At 36.3% G+C, this 15,350-nt stretch overlaps 1 protein-coding gene across 6 annotated transcripts in view; it reads left to right on the top strand.

The window, feature by feature from the left end:
- Positions 1 to 15,350, top strand: part of LOC107724188 (extracellular sulfatase Sulf-2-like) — a 133,666-nt gene that overhangs the window by 96,120 nt on the left and 22,196 nt on the right. For all 6 annotated transcript variants that reach the window (XM_016532998.1, XM_016533000.1, XM_016532997.1 and 3 more), the window contains 5 exons: positions 2,226 to 2,377; positions 2,749 to 2,918; positions 9,569 to 9,719; positions 11,164 to 11,339; positions 13,888 to 14,016. In XM_016532998.1, coding sequence (XP_016388484.1) covers positions 2,226 to 2,377; positions 2,749 to 2,918; positions 9,569 to 9,719; positions 11,164 to 11,339; positions 13,888 to 14,016 — 778 coding nt within the window. The remainder of the gene's footprint in view (positions 1 to 2,225; positions 2,378 to 2,748; positions 2,919 to 9,568; positions 9,720 to 11,163; positions 11,340 to 13,887; positions 14,017 to 15,350) is intronic.

The raw sequence follows: 15,350 nt of genomic DNA, 5'->3' as shown, positions 1-15,350 counted from the left end.
CGAAGTTGAGTACTTTCTATCTTTATAGCGTAAACTTCATTGTTGGACTAGATTAAAGCCTAATCAGAGTGTAGCAGCTGTGGCGCTAAGATCACACTTTCATATCCTCATAGCCTTTGATGATTTCCATCTGAAAAACTCTGGATAGACACCAAAGCATTATGGCGCATAACTCTTCCTTACAATAACAACCTGACATGAATGTAAAATTCATTTAATAGATTGAGCTCTCATTCATTTGTGAGCTGTTTCATTAGTCAGAGTTGTGTCTGTTGGGTTTTTGACACACTCTCACCAGAGATTCAGTGTGACAGGCCCCCAGGTCACGCACACACTGTCAAACACACTCTCACAGACTCTTGAACGAACATTGACATAATCTGTCTTCAACAGATGATTTTCATTAAACTAAAGACCTTTGGGCTGTAATAGATGGTTGTATGTAAGTGTGTGTGTGTGTGTGTGTGTGTGTGTGTGTGTGTGTGATGTTTTCTGTTTGTGACATAGACATCAGGCAAAACTACCATGTGCATGTAAACATAGCATGACCAGCTGTGAATGTTGTGCCTGCACACACACACACACATGGCAGTGAGTCAGGCTTTTAGTGGTAACAGTGATCCATTAGAGCACACTTCCTCTAGGAGAGAGACCGGCTCTGACCAACATCCTCTCTAATGTAACATTTCCAACACAAATAATCATCCATCTTCACTTAGCTCCCTGTCTTCTATTTCTCTACATGCAGGTTCTGTCTATATGCCCACTGTATTTTAAATGTGCAATGTATTTTTAGTATAAAAAGTTTACACTACTTTATTGTACTCTACAGAGTCCTACACTGCTCAATTCTACTCTTCTAGACTATTTATCATACCTACTGTACTCTATGCTGCTCTTCCTTACTCTGATCGTCTCCATATTCTATTCTGTTCTATTCTATTCTACTCTAATCTGTTCTACTCTGTTTTGCCATACTCTTCTCCATTTTGTTTATCTCTACTCAACTGTACCAATACACAATTCTACTCTACTCTGTTCTACTTTGCTAAGCTCTATTCTACCAGACTCTACTGTGCTGTGCTGTGCTTTGCTCTGCTTTACTCTGCTCAGCTTTATTTTGCTCTATTCTGTTCCACTCTATGCTTTTCTACAATAATGCATTCTACTCTGCTGTACTCTACCATACTTTACCGTATTTCTACTGTACCATATTCTCCTCTGTTTTACTCTATTGTTTTACTTTACTCTATTGAATTCTCTACTCTACTCTGTTTTACTGTTTTTCTGCTCTACCTCATTCTATTCTTCTGTGTTCTATTCTGTTCTGCTCTATTCAACTGTACAATATGGTTTTCTACTTATATGTTTTACATACTATTTTATACTAACATACTAAAATACTTTATTATACTATACTCTATTGCTCCACTCGACTTTACCACAACCTGTTATATGCTGTTTTGCTCTATTCTGTTGTACTATACTCTATTGAACTCCATTCTATTCTACTGTTCTACTATACTCGCCTCTACCTCACTGTACTCTTTTATACTCAACTGTGCTCTACTCTGTTTTGTTCTGTTCTACTCAACTTTACCATACACTGTTCTACTCTACCGTTCTCTGCTTTACGCTGTTTTACTCTATTCTGTTGCACTTTACTCTGTTGAACTGTATTCTGTTCTACTCTACTCAACTGTATTATACACTTTTCTACTCTTCTATTCTACTGTACCATACTATTTTCCTTATACTGTTTTACTCAACTCAACTCTATCATGTTATACTCTACTCAGCTTTATTCTACTTTCCTGTACTCTGCTGTACCTTCCTCTACTATTCTTCACTCTGCTCTGTTCTGCTCTCTATTCTACTCTGGTGTACTCAACACTGCTCTATTCTACTGTATAAAAAAAAAATCAAAAGCTGAGAAAACTTAAGAGTTTAAGGCAACCAGCTTCATGAGATTTTTTTATTTTCTCAACTTGTTGTTTTCAGTTTATACAACAAAAAGTTTAAACAAACTAAAAATTTCCTACAAAAACAAAATCTCCTGAACCTGGTTGCCTTAAACTTTTAAGTTTTCTCAACTTTTGATTTTTTACAGTGTACTCTACACTGCTGTATTTTATTATACTGCTCTATGCTTACTATACTTTGCTCTCTTCTACACTCTATTTTCTTTATGATAACTATACCCTTTTGTGTTTGTGTTTTCTCAGCATTCTTTGGGAAGTATCTGAATGAGTATAATGGTACTTACATTCCTCCGGGCTGGAAGGAATGGGTCGCCATGGTGAAGAATTCCCGCTTCTACAACTACACTCTGTGCAGGAACGGTGTCCGAGAGAAACATGGATTTGAATACTCAAAGGTGTGTGTCCAAGGTGGCCAATCAAGTGGAACCTCGTCTTTTCAAATTGCATCACCTTTCTTCATTTCTTGTCATATCTTCATCCGTTCTTGAACAGTTTGACTGATATTCTTGTTAGTCTGATTTATAACAAATTCAGACCCTTTTCTGTCTGTCTCTCACTCTCTTTCTCTCATTGGCTCTCTCTCACATTTCAGTGTCTTTTGTCAGGGTTCATCAGTCTCATCTAAGGGGCTGACATTCAAGCTCTGTGACAACAGAAAAGTTGCTTATGAGTGGTTTTTTTTGTGTGTACGTGATAAACTTTTGAATAACTGAGACTGAAATATTTTAAATTAGTATTAATGATCAGATCTCTGTACCTCCTGTAGGACTACCTGACAGATCTCATAACCAATGACAGCATCAGTTACTTCCGCATGTCAAAGAAGATCTACCCTCACCGACCCATCATGATGGTGATCAGTCACGCCGCCCCTCATGGCCCGGAGGACGCGGCCCCTCAGTACACCACTGCCTTCCCCAACGCTTCACAGCACATGTGAGTCCAAACTTCCATTGCATAACATTTAATTTAAAAAGTTGATCTGAAAAACTGCTGAATTGCAGAATGTCTTAGTATTGGTATTTGCTTGGTCTCTTTTTCGTCTTTATGGAAACATCACTAAATTTGCATGAACTCCACCAGTGTGTGTAAAAACTGAATCATTTGGGATGATCCAAAAAAGTATCTTGAGCTTCAATAGAAGAAAATCTGATTAGTTGTAAAAACACGTTGTAGCGTATTGAGACCAAACTTGGTGTGTGTTATAATATCCATGACCTGAGGGTACAGTTTCTGCACAGCGCCATCTAGTGGTTTGAGAGATATGAAAAATGGCTTTTTTGCTTATAATTTCTGAGCGGATTAGCCAAAAATCATAAGACTGGTATTTGTAGATTGGGTAGACCATACCCAATTTTCTCATGTTGGCCATTTTGGGCGTCGGCTATTTTGAATTTTGTCATAAAATGCTATATTTTACGAACGCATTGGCGTATTGTTACAAAACTCTGTATGTGTCTTCAACACCATGCCTTGAAGGTACTAAAAGAGGTTTCAGGGCAGCTGAGAACATTAATACAAATTATGCCATAATCAGCCAAGCTTCCTGTCCGCCATTTAGTTTTTCTTTGAAAACGTACTTTTTCAAACTCCTCCTAAAACGTTATCCGATATTCACCAAATTCAACTCTTTAGACCATGCTGGCAAAAAGTTATGGATTTCGTTTCGATAGACAAAATGTTATTAAAATATTAACACATAAACAAATCTGAGGCTGTAACTCTGCAAAGTTATGATATATTGACACCAAACTTTGTGTGTGCTATTGTCATTTCACACTGAACACACCACATCAATTTGGTAACAGCGCCGCCTATTGTTCAAAGTGATAAACCATTAAATCCTATCACATATTACTACATTTTGAATAAAATCATCTTAAATTGGCTTCAATTACTCATTGCTGCAGTTGGTCTGATGCTCGCTGCCTTGCATGCTTCTGTAGTGCCTGGCTCCTTAATTGCTGCTTGCAGCTATATTCATTATTATTTTTTATGTTTCTGGGTTGTAAATATTTCATCATTTTTACATTTTATTTTAAGGTTAAGCTCAGAAAAAAAAATCAATTTTTCATTGAGGTCTCAGACTTCTGGACTCCATTGTACATATACAAAAACATGAAAAGGGTCAGTGGTAGTGGAGATGAAAAGGATTAGAGCAGTGAAACAGCTGGAAATCATGGATAACACTGTGAATAGATATCTTACTGCACTTTTCTCTATTTCTGTCACTCAAGTGCTACTCGATAGAGATGTTATAATGGAAATAGTCCTCTTCGGTTCACGCTAATTTACCCACAGACACACACACACTCGCTTTCTCTGCCGGTTTCTCCTGCTCTCTTGCTAATTGGCCACCAGCTGGTACCAGACCTTTTTTTCAATGTCTCTTTCTCTCCCTTCGTTCATCTCATCCCTCCATTTCTGTCCCTCCAGCAGATAAATCCTCCTGTCTCTGTCTATGCTTTTCCCAGGGTCTGTAATCCTCCTGCCATTCTTCACACACACACAATCACACACATGCCGAGTACATACATGATGATGAAAAGCATATTTGTACACACTCACATAGTCTAGGTTAAATCCTGTCTACACGTGATGCAGTTGTTTTTAGGTAGCTGGATTTGCTAAATCTCTAGGACCCCACTCTCACTCTCTGTGTACACCAAGTAATCTCAAAATCTCATTTTATAGTTCTCCATGTCTACTGTTTTGCCCGGTAACCTCATAAATTCAACCTCTGGATACAGGAAATCCCTGGGCAGAGGTCAGATTCATGAAAATCTGCTCAAGAAGGTAGTTAAAAATTAGATATACGTGAAATTTATATAATTTACATTTCTTAAAATAAATTTGTAAACTTGTAAAAATGTTTAAAGTACAATTCTTCAAACAGAAAAAAAACAGAAAAATGTTACACTTAAACATTAAGAATAAACACATTAAGAATCCGTACACCTGCAGCAGCGGAGGACTATTATTATTATTATTATTAAGAACTGATAACGGCACGGTTTGATCTTTGGCTGACCAATCAGCTGAAGGGGGCGTTTAATTCCCGCCCACGTGTAGAAATTGAATATTCAAGCTGTTTATTCATTTTTCTAACCCTGAACGAAAAACTGAAAATTGAGCTGAATTCTTGTTTTTCGTTTTTTGGAGAAAAAAAATGAAAAAACGAAAAAGGAGCTGTTTTCTCATTTTTCTACTTTCAATATTAAATCAAAAAACAAGTGAATGAATGATACACGGATTAAGAAGGGCTTCAAATTTCAGTTCTAATAAACCAGATGTTATTATTCAGCTCGCTATAAACGTTAACAGTTAACTACAGTAAACTTCCTTGCTCAGTACATGAACCTGAAAGAAAGAACTGACCACATACTTACAATGCACTATAAATTGCATACGGACATATTTCATGCATATAAAACAACACATACTGTAAAAAACAAGCTTGAAGATTTACATTAATGTACTTGTATAGAATATATTTTTCATGCCCCAGATACATCCGACAGCACCCACACAGATGTATTATCTCACACCACAAATGAGCAAACAAAAAGCCTCTAATTAACTAAATTCTCTCTCTGTCTGTCTCTCTCTCAGATTCGATTTGCTTTCAGGACATTGTGTCTCTAAGCACAAAACCACACAAGCTCCCATTTCTCTTGCATTCAAGCAAGAAAAAGAGAGGGAGAGAGCAAAGAGATACAGTACTGTCAATTAATATTACTGTCTTTCCTGAAATATTGAGGCGTCAGGAATGAAATCAGACAGAATGTTCACAAACATGCACATTCGCTTTCTCAAGCTGTCTGATGAGGGAGAAACACAAAATAGATGAATAGATCAATTTTTTAATTAGTAAATGGGAAGCTCTTCAAACATTGTGTGTGTGTGTGTGTGTGTGATGTGTGTACCTGTTTTTCTATTCTGGTGGAGACTTAATTTAGGTCCACGGTGGGGACCTAAATTGTGGTCCCCACGGGTAAACAAGCTAATAAATCACACAGAATTACGTTTTTTTAAAATCTAAAATTGCAGAAAGTTTCCTGTGAGGGGTAGGTTTAGGTAGGGTTGGTGTAGGACAATAGAATATACGGTCTGTAGAGTAGAAAAACCATTACGCCTATGGAGAGTCCCCACAAGGATAGCAAACCAGACATGTGTGTGTGTGTGTGTGTGTGCGTGTGATAAGCTTTCTGTTTAACATGCATTTGATTCACCATTAGAGTAGATATAAACGAGGAGATGCAAACCTGCCCACTTTATGACTCACATAAACATCCATCATCCCTTCAAAGTAACTGCTCGAGTCAGAGAGTCTGGAATTTAATGTGCTTTTATTATTTTTCTGATGTCATCTCGCTTTCACCAATAAAAAACAAACTGCCTTGCTCCTGTTTTGCTCGTCCAGTCTCTTTTTGCACACAAACTCTTCATAAAACATGATTTATGATTCACATCCACCTCTATAACATCACCACCTGTCTGATTGTACCTATATTGCAAAGAAATATGTCACTTTTTTCACCCCTGTAGCCATAAAAAATGGCCGTGCTCCACACATGCATTCATATGCATGTATCATTCTCTTGCTGTCAGGAGAGAATGCCCCAGAATTCCTCTCTTAACATCCCATGAAAAATTCCTGAGACTGCCCTCATTCTCTCTGTTGCAAACCACCCTCCACCGTCCATAATGGCCTCCCGCTAGTCCTGTACTTCTCTGCTCCTTGCCCTCGTCCAGTGCTGTATGTAATTAACCCCTCATTGCCCCTCAGACTGGCGCAAGGCCCCTGCAGAGATATTGTCCAAATCCTCACAGACAGTCAGAGAGTGTATATTATTCGGTGGGAAAATCCCCCTGTTCTCATCGCCGCGTGATCCCGCTGCACCTGTTTCATCTCCATCACTCCTGTGATGGAGAGAATAATGAAAATATGATCGGAAAAGAACAAGATAGGGAGAAAGAGCGTTTTGAGAGGATTAAAAGGATTATATGTAGACCAATAAAGAAGATGAAACCAGAGAGAGAGAGAGCGAATATGCTGTTTACTGTCTACATAGGCAGCTGCCTTCTGAGGCTGTATTCTAACCGTGATGGAATCTCATGTGATTTATTTGGAGCACTCTATATAGGCAGCAACTGTGTAGCAAGTAGCATTCCTCACGTCAAGCACACCAGAGACTCAATTAACAATTAATTCTAGTCTGGTAGTCTAATAAGAAATACAGAGCATAGCCTACACACAAATATTAGTTTGATGTGTAATAAGTTTTATTCAGCACTTTTCTGTATTATATAAAATATTTATATTTACTCCTTGTACCGTTAAATCCACTTGAGTTTTACATTAGCATGTTGCTAATGTCTTGATAAACTTAAAAATACATAAGATACAAATATTTCGTGAAATAGTGTTGTGAATCAGATTAGAACTATTTTTACTCAACACTTTTATGTGTGGAATATTATATTTATAATCGACTTTTCTGTTTACAGTCAATTCCAGTCTGGCATTAGCATGTTGCTAAGCTAGTGCCTTAATAAGCTTAAAAATACAGAGGACTTAAATATTGCACAGAATAGTGTGTTGTTCCTTACAAAAATGAACCAAAAATACATGGTTACTATTTAAACCATGGTAATATACTATATTTATAATCAACTTTTCTGTTTACAGTCAATTTCACTTGAGTCTGACATTAGCATGTTGCTAAGCTAATGCCTTGCCTAATAAGCTTTAAAATACACAGCACTTAAATACTGCACAGAAGTGTGTTGTCCCTTACAAAAACGAACCATGGTTTTGCTGCATGTTGAAAGAAACAGCTAAAAACTGCCTAAGCTGGTTGGCTGGTTTTAGCTGGTCAACCAGCCTGGTCAGGGCTAGTCATAGCTGGTCAGCAGGCTGGTTTTAGAGGGGTTTTGGCCACTTTCTTAGCTGGTCAGGCTGGGAGACTAGCTGGAACAACCAGCTAAAACCAGCTTGACCAGCCTGGCCAGGCTGGGAGACCAGCTAAAACCAGCTACTTCCAGCATAAACCAGCTTAGGCTGGTTTTAGCAGTTTTTTTTCAGCAGGGTATATGGTTTAATCATGGTATTTGTAGTAAAACTGTGGTTATACAAAGGGTAATCAATATGCCAAAAAAATACATACACATAGGGGTGAATCAGATTAGAACTATATTACACAAAACTTTTCTGTATTGAATCAAATATTTATCAACTAGGCCTATTCTGTTTACTGGGTTCTGTTTATCTTGAACGAGTGTAGTGCAGAAACACTATTGACTGAACAAACCCGAGCAATCGGGAAAGGAAGTGAATAAAAAGTGAATGAATCCGTGTGTTTTGGTAAAACGCAGAAAAGGCCTTTTTTGCCCATTTTAACACATTCGACCACATAAGAGAGACACAACAAAATCAATCCGGTTTAATGTGTTTTCAGCTCTGGAAATGGTCCAAAGTGGACAAGCTCAAAACGTTTTAGGCCCTGTTTACTGTTGACTGGATCGAAAAAACGCATCTTATTAGGTTTAAACGCGACCAGAGCAACAATGAATGAAGCATCATGTTCGTGAAATAAATGAATGAACTGGGATTTGATAAAATGCAGGAAAAACAATCAATTTAATCCATAGAATAGGTAAATGAGTGAATCATTAAATTAATCTCAATTAATATTTTTAGTAAAATCATTCAAATTACAGATGAATCAAAATCCCCACTATTTCTTAGCATTTGGAACAGCAGTACGGAAATATTAATTAAAATATGTCATATTTTGTTACCTTAAAATATGTCTAAGAAGACAGCACACTTAGTTTTGAATCAGAGCTATTGTATAGACACTAAAAAAGGAAAAGAAACAAGTGTCAAAGGAACAGCAGTACACATTTTTTCAGGTCCCAGTACAGAAATAGATACACTAAACAGAGACAGAGAGTTACATCGTCCTTTGTTGTCGCTAAGTTGCTATCAGTTTAAATATACGGCACCCTCAAAACAAGGCCAGGCAGCAGGCAAGTAAGTGCGATGATGCTCACATTGATTTGTCTGTAGAAGGACTTTAAGTAATGGCAGTAAGCAACAGAGCTGGGGCCTTTTAATCACAACTGTAAAGGCATGGAGTGTAAGTGCTGTTTGTTTCTAATAGGCCTCTCACGCCTGTCACAGGAGCAAGCAGGAGGAGCTACAAACACTTCTCTCTCTTTTTATCCCTGAATAATGGTTGAACAACCATTACATTCACAGAATGTCAGTCTGTCAGTCAGCGCCTGAGAAACCATGAGACTGTAAAATTGCAATGTGTCATTTCTGAGGAGACGGGAGAGAAAGCACACAGTCGATTGCTGTCATTTGTAATTCTGACCATGCAAACACACACAGATGCACCTTCACACATTCACGCAGACACATCCCAGCTGTCAAAATCTGTCTGCGTGCTTTCCTCCGACATCAGCAGAAGAGAGTCGACAAACAGTGTCTCGAGACGCTCTGAAAACTCTCTCGATTTCCCTCAGTTATGCTTCAGTAAGGTCCACTGACAGTGACTATTTTCTTCTCCATTCAGAACACCCAGTTATAACTACGCCCCTAATCCAGACAAACACTGGATTATGCGCTACACCGGCCCCATGAAGCCCATTCACATGGAGTTCACCAACATTCTGCAGCGCAAGAGACTGCAAACCCTACTGTCCGTGGATGATAGTGTGGAGAAGGTACATCAGTTATACATGTTATGCAAATTACATGAATTACAAATAATATAAATATAATGCAATTTTTTTAAATAATATATATAAACCATTCCTAACCAGTCTTAGCATTATTGGTAAGGAAAAGTTATATATATATATAATATTTTTTATTATTTTTTTTATTTTATATTTTTATTTTTAAATTTTTTTTATTTTGATATATGAATCATGTTCCTAAGACATTTCCTACCTTTACTCCATATATTCCATGGTTCTGAATAATTCTAACACTTTTCTACATTTTCTAACACTTTAAGGCACTTTAAACAATACTAAAGTACTACGGTACGTGATATTGCAATAATTATTATTTTAGTATTAATTATGTTTTGTTATGGTATTTACAGTATTAATGTTCTGAATAAGCTTTTATTTGAATATTTTCAGTTTAAAGTTTTAGTTGTTTTTTGTGTTTTTATCATTTTATTATTTTATTGGTTTTGTGTTTTTAAAATATTTTTTAAATACTGTAATTTATTTATTTTTAATTGTCTCTTTTTATTTCATTTTTTATAATTTTAGTATTTTATTTTATTTCAGTTATTTGCCTAGGCAATATTTTCGTTTTAGTTTTTCATCTAATATTTTATATTTTATTTCAGCTTAATTTCAATTAACAAAATTATTTTTAATTGTTTTAGTGAACAGTAACACTGAGTGCAGTGGTCCATTTCACATTAATTAATTAATTCATTCATTCATTCATTCATCCTTTCATTCATTCATTCATTCATTCATTCATTCATTCATTCTTTCATCCATTCATCCATTCATTCATTCATCCATCCATTCATTCTTCCATCCATCCATCCATTCATCCATTCATCCATCCATCCATCCATTCATTCTTCCATCCATTCATCCATTCATCCATTCATTCATCCATCCATTCATTCATTCATCCATCCATTCATTCTTCCATCCATCCATCCATTCATCCATTCATCCATCCATCCATCCATCCATTCATCCATCCATTCATTCATTCATTCATTCATCCATCCATCCATTCATTCATCCATCCATCCATCCATTCATCCATCCATTCATCCATCCATCCATCCATTCATTCATTCATCCATCCATCCATCCATTCATTCTTTCATCCATTCATTCATTCATTCATTCTTTCATCCATCCATTCATTCATTCATTTATTCATTCATCCATCCATCCATCCATCCATCCATGTAAGTAAATGTACAGTTCTTGCTCAAGAAAATGAAATTTCATCAAGCCATGGCGGCACATATAACATTCAAATTCTCTTGGATTCACACTAAAAAGTCCCATGATGCTTTTGTCTGGTTTTTCTCCAGAATTTTTGTTTGACCGCAACCACAAAAAGGCTGTTGTTCCTTATAATTTATTTTACCATTGTTATGTTTCTTCTGTCTGAATGCAGATATACAACATGTTGGTGGACACTGGGGAGCTGGACAACACATTTGTGATCTACACGGCTGACCACGGATACCACATCGGTCAATTCGGCCTGGTCAAGGGGAAATCCATGCCCTACGAGTTTGACATCAGAGTTCCCTTTTACATCCGCGGCCCAAATGTGGAGGCAGGAGGCATGTGAGTGTGTATCCCATGACGCCATCCAAGAGACGAGCCAAAGACAACCCTCAAAAAAGCATAGTGGTTTTAGATGGTAGTACCATGATAAGTCTATATCTATATTTATTCATATGTTTATTTATATAAATACAACATTTTTATATAATATAATGTCTCAAAACTAAAGCTCTTAAAATATTATTTCCCGAAAAAGTATATATTTAGTATCATATATAATTAGATAATTTAATATAACATTTATGTCTACAGTAATTCATCTTTGTTTAATGGTTTTTGTACAGAGGCCAAAGTTACTCTTAAAGGAGGTCTAAACTTGATTTATGGGGTTTTAATGACTTTCCAATGTCCTGCCATATAGAGAGAGAGAATGAAATCAGCACATGTTGCAGGCCATATTTGAACCTGCATCCCCACCGGAGCACCAGACCAGAGCTTTCTCTTTCTCTCATCAGCATTTAATATCATTAGTCACTAGTCTTGTTTACCACTGCTGTGTGATCTGGCTTCTCTCTTTCTCAGAAAAGCTGATTAACAGCAGTAAAGACCACTCATGTGAAGACCACAATACTTTTTACTGTGAATGAAAGGCACAGAAAAGAGGATAAAGAGTTTGGCTGGAGACTCAGGGTGAGAAAGGCACAGCTGGGGCCAGTTCAACATCAGATGAGCCTTCAGGCAATAGAGAGAGAGAGAGAGAGAGAGAGAGAGAGAGAGAGATGAGCCTAATTTACTTTTTGAAAACTGAGCGGATGTGATCGGATTAATCTCCACTGAGTTTCAGTCCACTGACTTCACAGGATTTGAAATGGTCAGTTAAAATTGACACTCATCAGTTTTGAATCATTTTTTTAATCAAAATGAACAGCCACAGTTAGGCACGTTGAGGGGTTTGATGTGTTCTTCAGCATCAGAAGGTGAATGTTTAATATATCAGGCAAAGAGGTTTATAATAGAACTTTCTGTTAGCTCAGTTCTTCTCAACCAGGGGCCTCAGCACACTTACAAGGGAGCCACAAGATGATTTAAAATAGGACAAAACAAGCTTTAAAATAAACTAAAACAGCTAAAAAGATGATGATGATGATGATGATGATAATAATAATAATAATAATAAACTATACTTTTTATAGGGCCTTTAAAAGTTGCATCTCAAAGAGCTTTACAAAAATTAAAAAATACTTTGAAAAAAGAAAAAGAAAAAATCAAAACAATTTTCAGAAAAAGAAGAATATAATACAAAATAAAAACTATTACAAAATATTCACATTATTATTTTTTTTTTAATTTGTTCATTTTTATATAAGAACCAGGATTCACACAATAAATATATGAGGGAATTGTAAAAGTGTGATTTCTAGACCTGAAAAGTCATGGAAATTAATCAGATTCATGAAAGTCATGAAAATGTCTATGATGAATATACATTTTTCTAGTTATGTCAAGATCTTTTTTTTTTTTTTTTTTGGTAGAAATTACCATTTGTGAGTTTAGAATAATTTTAATCCCCAAAAATCAAACTCTGAAGAACATTCAGTTCTTGAATCTTCTGAAATTGTAGAATTGAATTATTTGATATTATTTTACATAATTATAATTATTTTATATAATTTTCTTCTAAAGTTAATAAGATAAGTAAATAATTCGTTTATTTTTAATATTTTTTAATACTGTAAAAAAAATTAAATAGTCTATTTTTATTTCAGTTTTAGTTTTTGTAATTTTAGTACTTAAATTTATTTTATTTCAGTTAGTTGCCTAGGTAACATTTCAGATTTTTGTGTACATTTTTCATCTAATAGTTTATATTTTAATTCATTTTATTTTATAACAGTTAATCTATTTATTTAGTTCATTCATTCATTGATTGCTTCATTCATGTAAGTAAATTTGACATTTTATTTGACATAATTATAATTATTTTATATCATTTTCTTCTAATGTAATATAATCTGAATACAATTATTTAAATTATTTTATCATTATTTTAATCAAAACAAGCAGCTTTGTCATTACAGCAGAAGCACTTGAAAATATCTCACAATATTGTCTTTGACAGTCAAAAGGTTTGAAAACTTCACATTTATCACAATGACAGTTGCTCAGATGGCACTTGCAGCCCTGCTAGTATGTGACCTGCATGCTGCCATCTTTGCTCATGGACACTCAGTGTGCATCTGATTGCCCAATGACACCCCAAATCTGAAAGACAAGGCAATGGCATAGGGAACAAGTGTACATCGATATATGTACACTTGTAGAAATGAGGAAATTTGCCCACCTGTCACTGCACACCGCCTCAGTGAATGATAACATTTCAGATACACATTACAAAAGTATATTACATGCTACGTTTAAGAAAATTAGTAGTCACTATGCAGCGTATTCTATATTTAGTAGGAGTACAGCTGTATTCCATTTAGAGAAAGTCCTGGATCTCTCTATTTCTCTCACCGTCTGTATCTTATTATCATTCAGTGTTCACGTGCTGATCGTCTGGTTTCTGACCATTATGTCAAATGGCGACCCCCCTCTTCTGTTTCCATAGCAACCCCCACATCGTGTTGAACATAGACTTGGCGCCCACCATCCTGGACATCGCAGGGATGGACGTTCCCCCAGACATGGATGGCAAGTCCATCCTCAAGCTCCTGGACACAGACCGCATGATGAACAGGTGAGGATGTCTCCTGAAGTCTGCCAGGTTTTTTTTTTTTTTTTAAGTTGAGTATTTCTGAAAAGGAAGGGGAAATAATATACGGTGCTTGTTAATTTTGTCCACTTGACTGGATTGTGGACGGTGGACGTGCTACATGAGTTTATTGATCAATACTATTATTCACTGCCTGGGCTTCCTTGGTTACATCAGCAGAATAAAAAAGTCAAAATTGGTGTGTATTGGCTTGACAAATATCTAGAGATATTTATTAAAGAAGTTTGGTATATTAAGGGGCGAATTCACCAACAATATCTATCTGTTTTCCTTCATTTTATCATCATTTGATGAATAATTCCTGCCGTGATCAGTCAAAAATGTCTTTTACTAGGGGTGTGAATATTTAGGAACCTCTCGATTCATGTGAGTCATGATTCAATTCCAAAATGATTTGTGATTTTAGTCGAAATTATTCTTGAGCTTTTCATTTTATTTAAATTCTATTAAATTTATACGTTTAATGCCTTAATTCGAAGTACTTTCTAAAACAATTACAAATGACCAATAAATGAAAACAATTGAATGTTAGGTAATTGTCAACTAATTAAATAAAGCTTCAAAACATCTAGAATCATTGAAAAGAAAATCACAATGCAACTGACAATCTTTTTTCTTTTATATGATCCTTTATATGAACAGTACAATGCCTTTTTTGAACAAGAGGCAATCTATAATTAACCTAGTTTACATATAAAGGAGGTGTGTTTGTGATGAAAGGAATGACAGAAATGTAATTTACTGTAAATCCCCACAGCACATTGCTGTTTCAGCACATTTGGCACCTGGGTGAACTGGATTGTGGGTGGTTTGTGAATAAAACGCAGGTTAGCACCATAGACTGTATAAAAACATGGACGTAGTATCCGTGACGTCACCCGTAGGGTTCCGAAGATAGTTTTTGAAGCTCAAAAGTGGGCGGAGGCGGCCGTCGCCATCTTGGCAGCACGTCACCGCGCGTCACTCCCGGATAATCGAAGATGGGCAAAGAGGCGGGAGCTGGTTGTTGAAACCACGCCCACCTAGCTCGACGGTGGTGACAGCAGCGGCAATCCACCTGTCACTCAAGTGGCCACGCCCTTAATTATGCAGAACTTTAAGGCTTAATATAATTTAAACGGATGAGTTATAAAAAAATTCACCCCCCTCACAGTTGTCATGAAGGGCAAAATTAGCTATATAGACCAAAATCATTTTTTGAACCAGGCTGTAAACATGTTTTTTCTGCTGTAAAGTTGGGCATCTTAACATTGGGGGGTCTATGGGATTGCCTCCCTTTTGGAGCCAGTCTCTAGCGG

Source organism: Sinocyclocheilus rhinocerous, unplaced genomic scaffold, assembly GCF_001515625.1.
Source record: "Sinocyclocheilus rhinocerous isolate Xijiao unplaced genomic scaffold, SAMN03320098_v1.1 scaffold184, whole genome shotgun sequence".
Classification (NCBI taxonomy): Eukaryota; Metazoa; Chordata; class Actinopteri; order Cypriniformes; family Cyprinidae; genus Sinocyclocheilus; species Sinocyclocheilus rhinocerous.
Note: the sequence above shows the minus strand (reverse complement) of the source record. Positions and strands in the feature narration are given on the sequence as shown.